Source organism: Jatropha curcas, chromosome 10, assembly GCF_041381405.1.
Source record: "Jatropha curcas cultivar XTBG-Jc1 chromosome 10, XTBG_Jcur_1.0, whole genome shotgun sequence".
NCBI classification, from domain to species: Eukaryota; Viridiplantae; Streptophyta; class Magnoliopsida; order Malpighiales; family Euphorbiaceae; genus Jatropha; species Jatropha curcas.
The window spans coordinates 4465250-4476952 of record NC_143160.1 but is presented as its reverse complement, the minus strand read 5'-3'; the positions used below and the strand labels follow the sequence as shown (position 1 = coordinate 4476952).

The 11703-nt window shown below is 34.8% G+C and overlaps 3 protein-coding genes across 3 annotated transcripts; 1 reads left to right on the top strand and 2 right to left on the bottom strand.

Moving 5' to 3' along the window:
• The first annotated feature begins 1416 nt into the window (after positions 1-1416).
• LOC149492956 (GDSL-like Lipase/Acylhydrolase superfamily protein) lies at positions 1417-2964 on the top strand. Its single transcript, XM_089726985.1, has 2 exons — positions 1417-2136; positions 2241-2964. Exons 1-2 carry the CDS (start codon positions 1486-1488, stop codon positions 2745-2747), a joined length of 1158 nt encoding a protein of 385 aa, XP_089583111.1. The 5' UTR covers positions 1417-1485; the 3' UTR covers positions 2748-2964.
• A 1328-nt stretch (positions 2965-4292) lies between these two features.
• LOC149492955 (E3 ubiquitin-protein ligase AIRP2-like) lies at positions 4293-6909 on the bottom strand. The gene is made up of 5 exons (XM_089726984.1): positions 6243-6909; positions 5478-5640; positions 5321-5387; positions 4779-5013; positions 4293-4688 (listed from the first exon to the last, which is right to left on the bottom strand). The coding sequence occupies exons 1-5, from the start codon at positions 6329-6331 to the stop codon at positions 4478-4480; spliced, it is 765 nt and encodes a 254-aa protein (XP_089583110.1). The 5' UTR covers positions 6332-6909; the 3' UTR covers positions 4293-4477.
• Positions 6910-7651: 742 nt separating this feature from the next.
• Positions 7652-9871, bottom strand: AZG2 (Xanthine/uracil permease family protein). The gene is made up of 2 exons (XM_012224525.4): positions 7973-9871; positions 7652-7723 (listed from the first exon to the last, which is right to left on the bottom strand). Exon 1 carries the CDS (start codon positions 9600-9602, stop codon positions 7998-8000), a length of 1605 nt encoding a protein of 534 aa, XP_012079915.1. The 5' UTR covers positions 9603-9871; the 3' UTR covers positions 7652-7723; positions 7973-7997.
• Between the last annotated feature and the right edge of the window lie 1832 nt (positions 9872-11703).

Genomic DNA, 11703 nt, shown 5'->3' with positions numbered 1-11703 from the left:
TAACTCAAAAACCAAGTTTCGCCAATCACAGTCCAACCGCTGATCCACTTTCCCTGCTACGTCCTCGTGAGCTTGGAACTAATGCGAAGAAGGAGAACTAATTTGAACAGGAAAAGGAGAAACTTTGGTTGTCATTCTAAAACAAATAAATAAATAAAGGTGAAGCGGGCTGGCCTACGTTTCTAGGCCCAATTCCAATAATGTTCAATGGTTATGGATTGCTAGGTGGTTTTCCAGCAAACGAAGGGCCCATAGGGATGGGAACCATTACGGGTCACGCGTTGCGTCCGAAACATAAATCCCAATAGGCCTCAAATTCGTACTCTTTATAAGCTCAGGGCTCAGCCGCAAAAGTGTGGCCGTTGATCATTCAAAATATATAAAATCATATTTAACCTCCTAAAATTCTAAAAAGTTTTGCTTGGACCCCCAAATAATTTTTTCCACTCCGGGAGTATTATAGTATTATTGAATAAGCTCGTGATTAGAGCAGAGGGATAGAAGCGGTACTGATACCCGTGAATTTTTAATTATTTGTATCTATATTTATTTAGAATTTTAATATTTGTATCCGTTTATAATATACACAATTCTAATGAATAATAACAATTAAAGCAAATCAAATGGAATTAATTATACATACTGATTTTGGTAATTTATGGTTGGAAGTTGAAAACCTAATATTTAAATAACATTGACCTAACTTATACATTATATATATTTGCCAATTAATTCGTTTCATTGAAGAGAGTACAATTCGTGAAATGATACATTCATCATAATTAAATTTTCAATTACATAATTTTATTAATAATGTAATTTAATTGATTTAAAAAATATTTTTTCTATCAAATGATTTTATAATTTCTAGATTATACATTCCATAAATATTATAAATTCGATGAATTCACATTCCATGAATCTAAATCGCTTATTAAATAAAATGATTAAGACTCAGATAGTGAGGTTTGCTAAATATAATTAAGGATTAGAACTTGAAATAATAGATGGAGGCAGGCACAGGCACCGGCACCGCACATCTATGCATTTCTCTAGAATTCAACAACCAACCTCTCTCTCTTTTCAACATCGAAAGTTCTATTTTTTACATTGATCATACGATTTAAGGCCCCAACTACTTTTGAGGCCCCGCAAGATACTGGACCATCAAAATTCATAACCCGTGACCCTCCAATGTCACACTTCATTTATTTTACGGATTTCATTTATTATAATTTTTTTTATAATTATTATTTTATTTGTGGATCCAAATTTTTTATGCTGTTTGCAACTATACATGCTATATTTATTTTTTTAATCTCTTCACCCACAAGGGCACATTCAGTAAAATCCTATTAATTAGTGTTTTTGACAGAGAGCATCAGTTTTCATATAGATATATATATATATACACACACACACATAAAAGCTGCATATGCAGCAGAAGAGGAAATAGCTGCTACACTAGAAAGTAAGCCTTCTCTGATGGCTACTTATTGTTCTGTTACCTCTTTCTATTTCCAAATCTGGTTCTTTTCCGCATTCATCTTCTCCTCTACAATACTTGCTTTCACAACAAAAACAAATTCGCATCCTTTCAACAAAATCTATGCTTTTGGCGATTCATTCACTGACACAGGCAACACTAGGTCTGTCACAGGTCCTAATGGCTTCGGCCATGTCTCTAACTTTCCATATGGCAGCACTTTCTTTAACCATTCTACCAACAGATACTCTGACGGGCGGCTCGTGATTGATTTTTTAGCTGAAGCACTATCTTTACCATATTTGCCGCCATACCTTCACCTCAAGGGCAAAACAGCAACTAATGGGGTGAATTTTGCTGTTGCTGGCTCTACAGCGATCAAACATGCATTCTTTGTTAAGAACAACCTTACCCTTGACATTACTCCTCAGTCTATCCAAAGTCAGATAACTTGGTTCAATGCATTCTTACAGAAGCAAGGGTGTAAAGGGTCCGCATCATCAAGCCCTGAGTGTAAAGCAGCATTAGACGATGCATTGATCTGGATTGGTGAAATTGGAGTCAATGATTATGCATATATTATTGGATCTTCAATTTCTGGTGATACTATTCAGAAACTTGCAATCAGTAGCATCACTTCATCTCTTCAGGTAATAAGACAAATTTTTCCCATTAGTTAGGCTCTAATTAGAATTCAAACTCATAATCAAAGCTTCCCAGTTATTTTCTTAGCTTGATATTTGTGAACTTGCAGGAATTGTTGAGCAAAGGTGTGAAATATGTTGTTGTTCAAGGCCTGCCTCCTTCAGGATGCTTGCCACTTTCCATGACACTAGCTCCTCAAGATGACAGAGATGAAATAGGCTGCGTCAAGAGTGTAAACAATCAAACCAGAACTCACAATGCTATTTACTTAGCCAAATTGCAGATGTTGAGGAAGAAATTTCCCAATACTACAATTGCCTATCTTGATTACTGGGGTGCTTATCGCGCAGTTATGAAGAATCCAGGCGGTTATGGGTTTATGGAACCCTTGAAGGCATGTTGTGGATCAGGAGATCCGCCTTACAACTTCAATGTGTTTGCTACATGTGGCACGCCTTCTGCACGTGCATGTCGAAATCCTGCTCAGTATATAAACTGGGATGGAGTTCACCTTACAGAAGCCATGTATAAGGTGCTTGCTGGTATGTTTCTTAATGGAAGTTACAGTAATCCTCCATTTAAGTACTTGGTGGACAAAAAGCAGCGTCAAGGATGAATCTTCTGATACTACCGTATCGGCCTCGACACGGGATGGTGTTTCCTTCAAATGATATCTACATGCGTGGTTGAGTAATTAGTAGAAATATTTACTGGTTATATATATGGGAATCCTCATTTTTCCCTTGACTTTATATATTCTTGGCTTATTGCAGAACCTTGGCACAAATTAGACAGCAATCTATAAAAAGGGAAATGGAGAATATTTCTTTCAAGTTTTTATGAAATGACCAAAAACTAAGACCTTAACAAAGCAAATTTAAAACCATCATCTATCAAACTTATATATATGCTTTTTTTTTATTATTTTTTTTTTATGGAAAAATATGTCGGATCAAGAAGCCATACAATTCCATTTTTTTTGGGCATAATAACTGAAGTAGCTCTTAAAGCATGGCTCTTTAGAGTTTTTACTTTCTAGACAGCCCGAGTACTTCTGTTCTGAGGAATAGCAATTTAATGTGTGAGAGCTACCATGCATGGTCACCAGCCTAATAAACATATTGCAACAGAAATAATTCGTCAATGATTCATCTGGAATATTAAAATACAGAATATAATACCAACAGAGAGAGCGGTTGGATCAGCAGAAATAGATACATTCTTAGCTTACTACCAAATCGGTAATAGTCACTGGCTGACAGATCCTTTTTCTTCCCCGAACATAAATTAGGCCCAACTCACAACAACAATTGCCAGCCATTAATTTGGTGAAATAAAACTACTCAACTACTTCCTCGGCTGATAGCATCCTACACATCAGACACTACTCCTACATATATGGAACAGCACATTATGGATCAACTGGTCTTCACATTTTGACATTTGCAGTTTCATCATTTTGACATTGTAGTATTTGAAAATTAGAACTTAGTCATTTGATGTCTGTACAAGTTTTTAGCACATATGACAGCCAAATAAATCACGAGATCAGTCAATTTGTCCCAATTTATTCGAAGACAAACCAAAAATCCAGAGCAGAAGAAAACCAAACCAAACCCACAAAATCAACCTTAAAATACCAAAAGAAACCAAACCCAAAAAGGAATTCAAACCAAACCCTAACAGTCCACCCTCCCCTTAAAAGAATTTTTGATGTACCAAAAACCAATAGCATGTTTACAAGATGAAACTGAAAAGCTGTTTCCTAGAGTTCACAATTTACGAAAGTAAACAAGCTGTTCTCCAAAATCTCCTCTTAGTCTTCAGGGTACTGTACGAAGTATTTGAAATACAGGAAAAAAATACCATTCAGGCAATATCTCTAAAGGAGTTGCAAATGGATTTGTGCAAGTAAACTTACTCCATAGCAAATACTAGATAGACTGGTTAATTTTCCAGCAAACGGAAAACCCTTGCAACTTGCTTAAAATCCATTCAAAAAGTTTTAAGCATTCAATTCATGACACCATGATCACTAATACTAATGAGCTTCTCAATAGAATATACGAAATATATCACAAATTCACAATTCATAATTCAAACTATCCCTAGATTCACTTCTTCCATGTGCATTCATATTAAGGAAAAAAAAAAAAAATAGTGTTGTACACAACTGACAATGGCTCGATATATTACAGAATGGGTCTCTTAGACCGAAAGCATATATATTATTCAGAACAATTACCAAGTAGAAATAAAATTTTCAATATGAAAATCTCACCAGACTACATGTACAAGTGATAGTCAGCATTTTTACTCTGTACACCAATCTTCTTCTTTATCAGGTTAGATCAGGTACTCATAATACATCAGGAACAAAGCCTCAGGGATATCCTTAGGCAGGCTGTTAATATAAAGATAGAAACGCAACATGTCTTCTTTCAACACAGTTTTAGTGTCAACCACATCATTACTGCGTGTCAGAACCCATAAGTCACTTGAATTCACTCTTTTCAGACTTCCCCGGCAAAATGGACAAGATTCTGATTTTGTGCTCCTGAAACATTTGAAGAGGGAAGAGAGGAAGATTGAGCATCAAATACTGACAGTTGACCAAATTAAAAGAAAGAAAAGCGATGTCTTGTACCAGTCACGGTAGCAGTTGATGCACATTGTGTGGCAACAGCTTGGCACAACCATTTTTGTACAAGGCTCCAAGCAGATACCACATTCATCTTCCCTCTCTAAGTCCATATCTGGAAGTTTCTTTCTATCATCTGGTCTCCTCTTGACAACCATCTCCACACAATAACCATCTTCCTGAGTCGAGTCCAGCTCCATTGAATCACCATGAAGACGTTGAAGCGATGGTAATATAACAGCTGTGATTTTAAGTCAACCAAAGTAGGAACAAATCAAATTATGCAAAAACCAGAAGATTCAGGGCAATATCATATGTGTTTCTATTTAAAACTTCACATCAGCAAGGAAAGTGCATTTCTTTCATTAAACAACATAATGTTCTCAAGTAAATGCTAGCATAACTCTCCAAATGGAAGACAAAATTAAATGACATGATTTCCAATGTTCTATTGAACAATAAATGAAAAAGTTTCCACCTTCCTGACCATGTAAATGTCCCTATCTAACCAACTGATATTAGATACAAGTAGATTAGACTTTACACACCATAGAATTCTTTAATTGTTGCTTTCCTTCTGCATGAAGAGATCTTTGGCTTCCCATCTGGGCATACCTAGAGACAAATGTGATCATTCTAAATGACAACTTTAAAAAACTAAGCCATCCAATTCATAAGAGTTATACGCAGGCAAGTGAGACTAACCTGATATAAAACTATGTGGAAAAGGTTTAAATAACTTGAAAATAAACATGTACATGAACAATCCATCCATTGGAGTAACAGCAAACAAATAGGTGCCAAGTGATTATAAACAAGTTTCATTTGAAGACAAGAACCATCCTTGCCTCTTGGCATAGAAGCTGCCCTGCAAACGTAATTCAAATTTAACCCAAAAGTGAGAATTAATGCATAATTTAGCTTAACATACTCATATCACAGTTCGACAATCCAATCCTGCTTCACACAGCTCCTAAACAAACTAAGAAACTGAACTGTAAGCATAAAAATAGCTTAACTGATCAAATGAGGGAAGAGACAAGGACAATGACAGCCGGATTTAGTATGAAAAGAGGAATTGGATTATTTCTATCTCGTATGTTAGAAACAAAAAGGACAAAAGAGAAAAAAGAAACCCTGCAATTAATCAAATATAATTTAACAGGCATTTATACATATTCCAGAATTGCCCAAAATGAAGAGTGTAGTAAAAGAAATGCTGTAACGGCAAGAATTACACAAATAAATTTAAATAAAATCAAAATCCAACAAAAGCATACTTCCAAAAAATCCCAATTAATTACAAGTTTTAGTGCCAGAAAAGGGAAATTTACCCAAAAAAAAAACAAGCAAAAAGCAATCCATGTGACAATCAAATTTCCAAAAGGGTCACAATCACACGGAAGAGAATCAAAAGACCTAACCATATATTGATGAAAGTGAAACAAAAATGGGAAAAAGAAAACTCACAACACATTAGCGTGATGGATATCAGCCTCGAGAACCTTGAGAGAGTCTTGGTAAGAGGCCCTTTCAGCAAGCTCATAATAATCCATCATCTCTCTCCCTTGTCTCCGGTTCTAAGCTTATTTAAGCTTTTCTTTTTACAACAAAATTAAGAACAATACCAAAAAAAAAAAAAAAAAAAAAAAAAGATCAAAGGAAAAGTATAAAAAGAAGGAATAAGAACTGGTTTTGGAAAGAATTGGCGGACTCCACCCTGAAAGTTTCTTGTTTGTTGAACGAAGAGGCAAGAAAAGGAAAATTCTTTGGATTCTAGAAGGGGTGAGCTTCTGTACGAGGCAACTCGATCATATGATGATTTGCCCATTAAAACACTATATAAAAACATAAAGTAGGTGCTTTCTTCTCCCAATCAAAGCCCATTTGTTTTCAGGTCAAAGAAGATGGTAGTATGAGAAATACTTACTTACACGGTTACACCATAATCTGGGTTTTGAAGTTTGGATTTGATTTTAATTACTTTTATTATTTCTTGGTAACAGTTACGTTTGGCAATTGACTTTTTGACTCAGTTCTTGGACTGCTTTCATTGCTTTTGTTTTGCAGTGATGAAGTAGGTGCTTACTTCTTCCAATCAAAACCCATCTTTTTTTGGTCAAAGGATTTGGGGAAGATACAGCACCTTCACCAATTCATATTTTAATAATGTTTTAGTCTTTTAACATTTCAAAAATTCAATTTAATATTAATATTCATCTAAAATAAAATATTATATTTAATGTTAATATTGGGCCTTGATGGGCTGAGTTAAAGCCACAAAGTCAATTTTCACCACCTACGTAATCATCATCACTGCCTATTTATTTCCAATCGAGCTAATTTTTGAGATTTGCTTATCTTACAAAAATAATTCTGCATGCATGCTCTTTTTTTTTTTTTTCTTTAATAGAGAGCCTTATCAAATATAAGTTCTCTGTGATAATAAAACCATTTATGAAAATGAAGAACGTTGAAATTAAATTCTAATTAAAATAGGAGCAGAGCCATGTAAAGCGGAGAGTAACTTTTGAATACTAAATTAAAAAAAAAAAAATTTTTACTTGGCAAGCCAATTTCGAAAATGAAGAGAATGTGGAAAGAGACCTTCAAATAGTCCAACAATGGAGGTGCATTGTATTATACAAAAGCTACCCAATTTGACTTGCATTGGATCAACTAACACACCCACCAAAATAAATAGGAAATAAATGTTAAGGGACATGGCTTTTATCGATATCCCATGTTATTGTCATTTCTGAAACTTGTACAGCTAGAAAAGTCGCAGATAGGGTAATATGACGGAATCATATTTGATTGAGTTGGCATTCTTAATTGGAAGAAAGCTATGTTTTCTTGGCACTGACCTTCTCTTTTGTGGGTAAGTAGACATTGGATTGCATTTAAGCCCTTTTCCTTGATTAAGAGATGAGCAGATAGAAAACATTGCACTGCCAAGAACAATAACATAAACGAATTTGAATTAAGAGACAGTTGGATTAAGAAAACATAGATGTTTGGACAATAGCAACATAGAAGAGAGTAAAAAACCAGACACGAGTTCTGCAAATACTATATAATATCATGTCTGTTGATCTTTCTCCAATTCCATGTATTGTATTACCAACATTAGAGCTAGCTTTAAGGGATCCACTGTTTTAACAAAACTATATAGTTCTAAATATCAAATTATACAGTACCTAATTAACCACAAACTGAAAACTCTTAAACAACTTCAACTGAATGATCTACACCAGACACTTGATTTTGTTCTTTTACCACCATTCTTCTCATCTTGATCAACCATCTAACTGACCTCTCAGCATAACCATACAAATTAAGAGCAATATGTAATCCAATCCCACCAATAATCCCATTTGCAATTGAATAAGTTAAAGGCATAAGAATTATGGTCATAAAAGCAGGCACTGCCTCTTTCATATTTTCCCAGTTTATGTCCTTCACCACCTTCATCATTAGTATCCCAACTATCACCAGTGAAGGCCCTATTGCCCATGGAGGTACGCTACTCAATAGAGGGGTAAAAAACAATGATAGTAGAAAGTAAATTCCAATAATTACTGCTGTTAATCCTGTTCTACCACCTTCTCTAATCCCAGCTGATGATTCTACATATGTTGCTATTGGTGATACTCCTAATGTGGATCCTACAATTGTAGAGCCTGCATCTACCATGTAAGCCAAGTACTCCCCTTCAAAGCTCCCTTTTTCATTCACAAATCCTCCAATTTCTGCCATGGTGTATAATGTTCCTGTGGTGGCTAGGACATCAACATACAGTAGGGTTACTAGAGCAAGCCAAACCTCAGTTTTATTGAAATTGGTGAAACTAATAGCCCCAGCTGTGGATTTGATTTTGTGGAAATCTACCACTTTTTTGAAGTAATTGTAATTTGATTCACCAAGTGGAGTATAAGGGAAATATGTGAAAGAAGTGCCTCTAATCCATGAAATTAGTGTGACAAAAAGAATTCCATATATCATGCTACCTTTAATTTCCTTCGTTAACCCATAAGATGTGATTAGGAACCCAACTACACTGAGCCAAAATGTTGGGCTACGCATTTTCCCTGTAGTGCATTCTCCGGTCACCGGATTTATACTAGAGCAAGCTGTGACGGTCACCAATGTAGATGGATCAGGCCCAACAAGGCCCACACCTTGGTGGACCTGCAAGCCCACGAATGCAATGAAAAGCCCAATACCAGCTGCGAAAGCATGGCGGACCGAGTGAGGTATGAGCCTAGCAAGCTTTGATCTGAGCCCGAGAGCAGATATTGCAAGAAAAGCACAACCCTCAACTAAGACGACAGCCATTGCAGTGTCGTATGAAATGGGTCCAGATCCATGAAAACCCACCGAATTATAAGCCAAGTAAGCGTTGGCGCCCATTCCTGGAGCCAAACCCAGAGGCAAATTTGCAAGAATTCCCATAGCAAATGACCCGATCATAGACGCCAATATGGTCGCTACAATAAGGTCGCTCTTAGTTTTTTCAAGGCATTTTTGATACCCATCATTGGGTTTAAGTACACAATCTGGACTAACCGTTTGGTTAAGCGTAACAGAGCAATCAGCGACGGAGCAAGTGCCGCCGGAATCAGCAAGGATGGTGGCATTAACGGTGATGATATATGCCATAGTAAGAAATGTAGCAGTAGCAGCACGTAGCTCTTTTGTAAAAGAGCTCTTTCTTGCTTCAATCTTGAAATATCTACCAATCTTGCTCTTCGACACTGTATCATTCAAGGTTGTCTCTATTTTCTTGCAAGAATTTGATAATCTTGGACAAAGCTCACCAGCTCCCATTTTTGCTTCTCTACCTTTTTTTCTTGTGAGTATGCGTGTTTAAGAAAGGTTATATGGAGTGAAAAAAGGAATATATGTTAGATTTTATAGGGCAAATCCACTGGATTTAAGGGATATGCATGCGTTACAACTTAGGAGATGCATGTTCTTTTGGTTTAGGAAGAGAAAATATGGATTGTTTTACTTGCTGTGGAGGATAGTGTTTATGACTTATCAGGTAGACCAGTCCTGTTTTTAATGGCATATAAAAGCAAACCCTTAGTCTTTCTTTACCTGTCTTCCCATAATTATATATTCTATTGGGAATTGCTACCATAAGCTTATATATTAATAATAAATTAGGAATGCTCGATAAGATTCTGTTTGACAGGTTGACTATTATCTAATGTATTCCTTAAGTATATATATCTATCAGGTATGAAAATTTTTCACACAGCAACACAAATCCAATATAATCCATTTCGCATAGATGGAGTTGTAATCCTTTATGTACTAATATTAATTAAATTATTAAATAAAATGAATAATTATCCCCATTCAGAAATAATTATTATACAAATGATTAAAATATAATAAAGGTGATTCAATACACGAAACATTCAACATTTATGAGTTTCGGAGAAGATTGATCTATATAGCTTTTCTTTAACTTTCAATTTTTGAAATTGTCATCTCTTTATTTTTATAAAGAGGTTATTTCTGTGAATCCAACCGATAAGTTTGACAATGGTTAATGTAATATACTAGCCAATTTTCACATACTTATACATGTTATCTATGTACCAATTTCCCATAAATTTTTATATATATAGAGACCGATATAAATACATTTGGTCATCTCGAGCATATAGGTCCAGGCATCAACAAATATATATGATATATATATATATATTTGGATGAGCTGGCATGGCATCATTGTCCAAAATTTATGGGGGTCTTGCTTGGGTATAAATATACACCACCAACTGCTGAGATGGAGGTAGTCTTGTTATTCAATCGGCTCCATTAATTAATTATGTATGTTCAAGCTTTGAAAATTTTAATTCTCAAATTTAGTGGATGCTTGCCAACTAATACGTAATTAAAAGGAAGGAAATGGCTTAGACCCACAATATATTCTATTTAGTATATACTCATATTGCTAGAAACTTCCAAACTCAATATCTTTGAATGATCTAAAACCACTTTTTTTTTATAATCACAAGATATATTTTCAGAGAATCTATTAAATTTCATTGGCTTTTGGCTGTGTATGCGAGGCATCAAAATCATCTAACTATTTATCCAAATCAAAATCTTACATGGCTCAGTCTAATTATCTTGTTCAGAAAACCAATTATCTATTTACCATTAGGATTATTACGAAAAAACTGCCTTTTAGGTACCATTTATTTATAGTTTTCTTTATTATTTTTTTTTTTTGTTTTTTAAAACAAAATTCGAACTCTAAAAATTGTATGTTTTTTTTTTTTTTTTTTGAAAGAGAAGAAGTATCATATATTATCTCAAGGAAAAATAATTCATAAAACAGTCAGACACTGAGTCCCAAACATGAACACGATTAAAACGATAGGACGCTCTAGCTAGGCAATGAGCACCTATATTATCGTGTCTTCGAATTCAACGAACTTTGACTAGTGGAATGGAGGCTAAAAATTGTATGTTAGGTGCAAATTTTAAACAAGATTATGAAATACTTAATTAGGCTATGAGCATATAGATACATACTTTATAAGCGCATGCATATCGATCTAATCAAAAGCTTTCATTCTTCTCTCGTTACTTGCAAGATTCCATGATGTAAACAATTTAAATTCGAAGAAAAGCCTCTCTTTTTCATTTCTTTCTTTATATAAATAAAAAGAAGTTGGCCATAGAAATAGATGGCTCCATGCATGCCTGCGGCAACTTTGCCTGTAATGTAAGATGGCTGGACTGCCTTTTTCGGGTGTTCCGATGACAAATAAACCTTATTTTAGTTTTTTTTTTTTTTTTGGTTCTTCTCTCTTTTAACCATTTACAAAAGTAGTTCATAAATTCTTGTATCATGTACCATATGTACCAATCAATAGGACAATTGTTTCAGATGGGAAAACTTTAA

Excerpts from the sequence above, each read along its gene's own strand:
- LOC149492955 (XM_089726984.1), bottom strand. The coding sequence starts at position 6,331 with ATGATGGATTATTATGAGCTTGCTGAAAGGGCCTCTTACCAAGACTCT. Across the intron at positions 5,641-6,242 it reads ATCCATCACGCTAATGTGTT|GGCAGCTTCTATGCCAAGAG; the intron begins GTGAGTTTTCTT and ends TTACGTTTGCAG. Across the intron at positions 5,388-5,477 it reads TCCACATAGTTTTATATCAG|GTATGCCCAGATGGGAAGCC; the intron begins GTTAGTCTCACT and ends ATTTGTCTCTAG.
- LOC149492956 (XM_089726985.1), top strand. The coding sequence starts at position 1,486 with ATGGCTACTTATTGTTCTGTTACCTCTTTCTATTTCCAAATCTGGTTC. Across the intron at positions 2,137-2,240 it reads GCATCACTTCATCTCTTCAG|GAATTGTTGAGCAAAGGTGT; the intron begins GTAATAAGACAA and ends GTGAACTTGCAG.
- AZG2 (XM_012224525.4), bottom strand. The coding sequence starts at position 9,602 with ATGGGAGCTGGTGAGCTTTGTCCAAGATTATCAAATTCTTGCAAGAAA.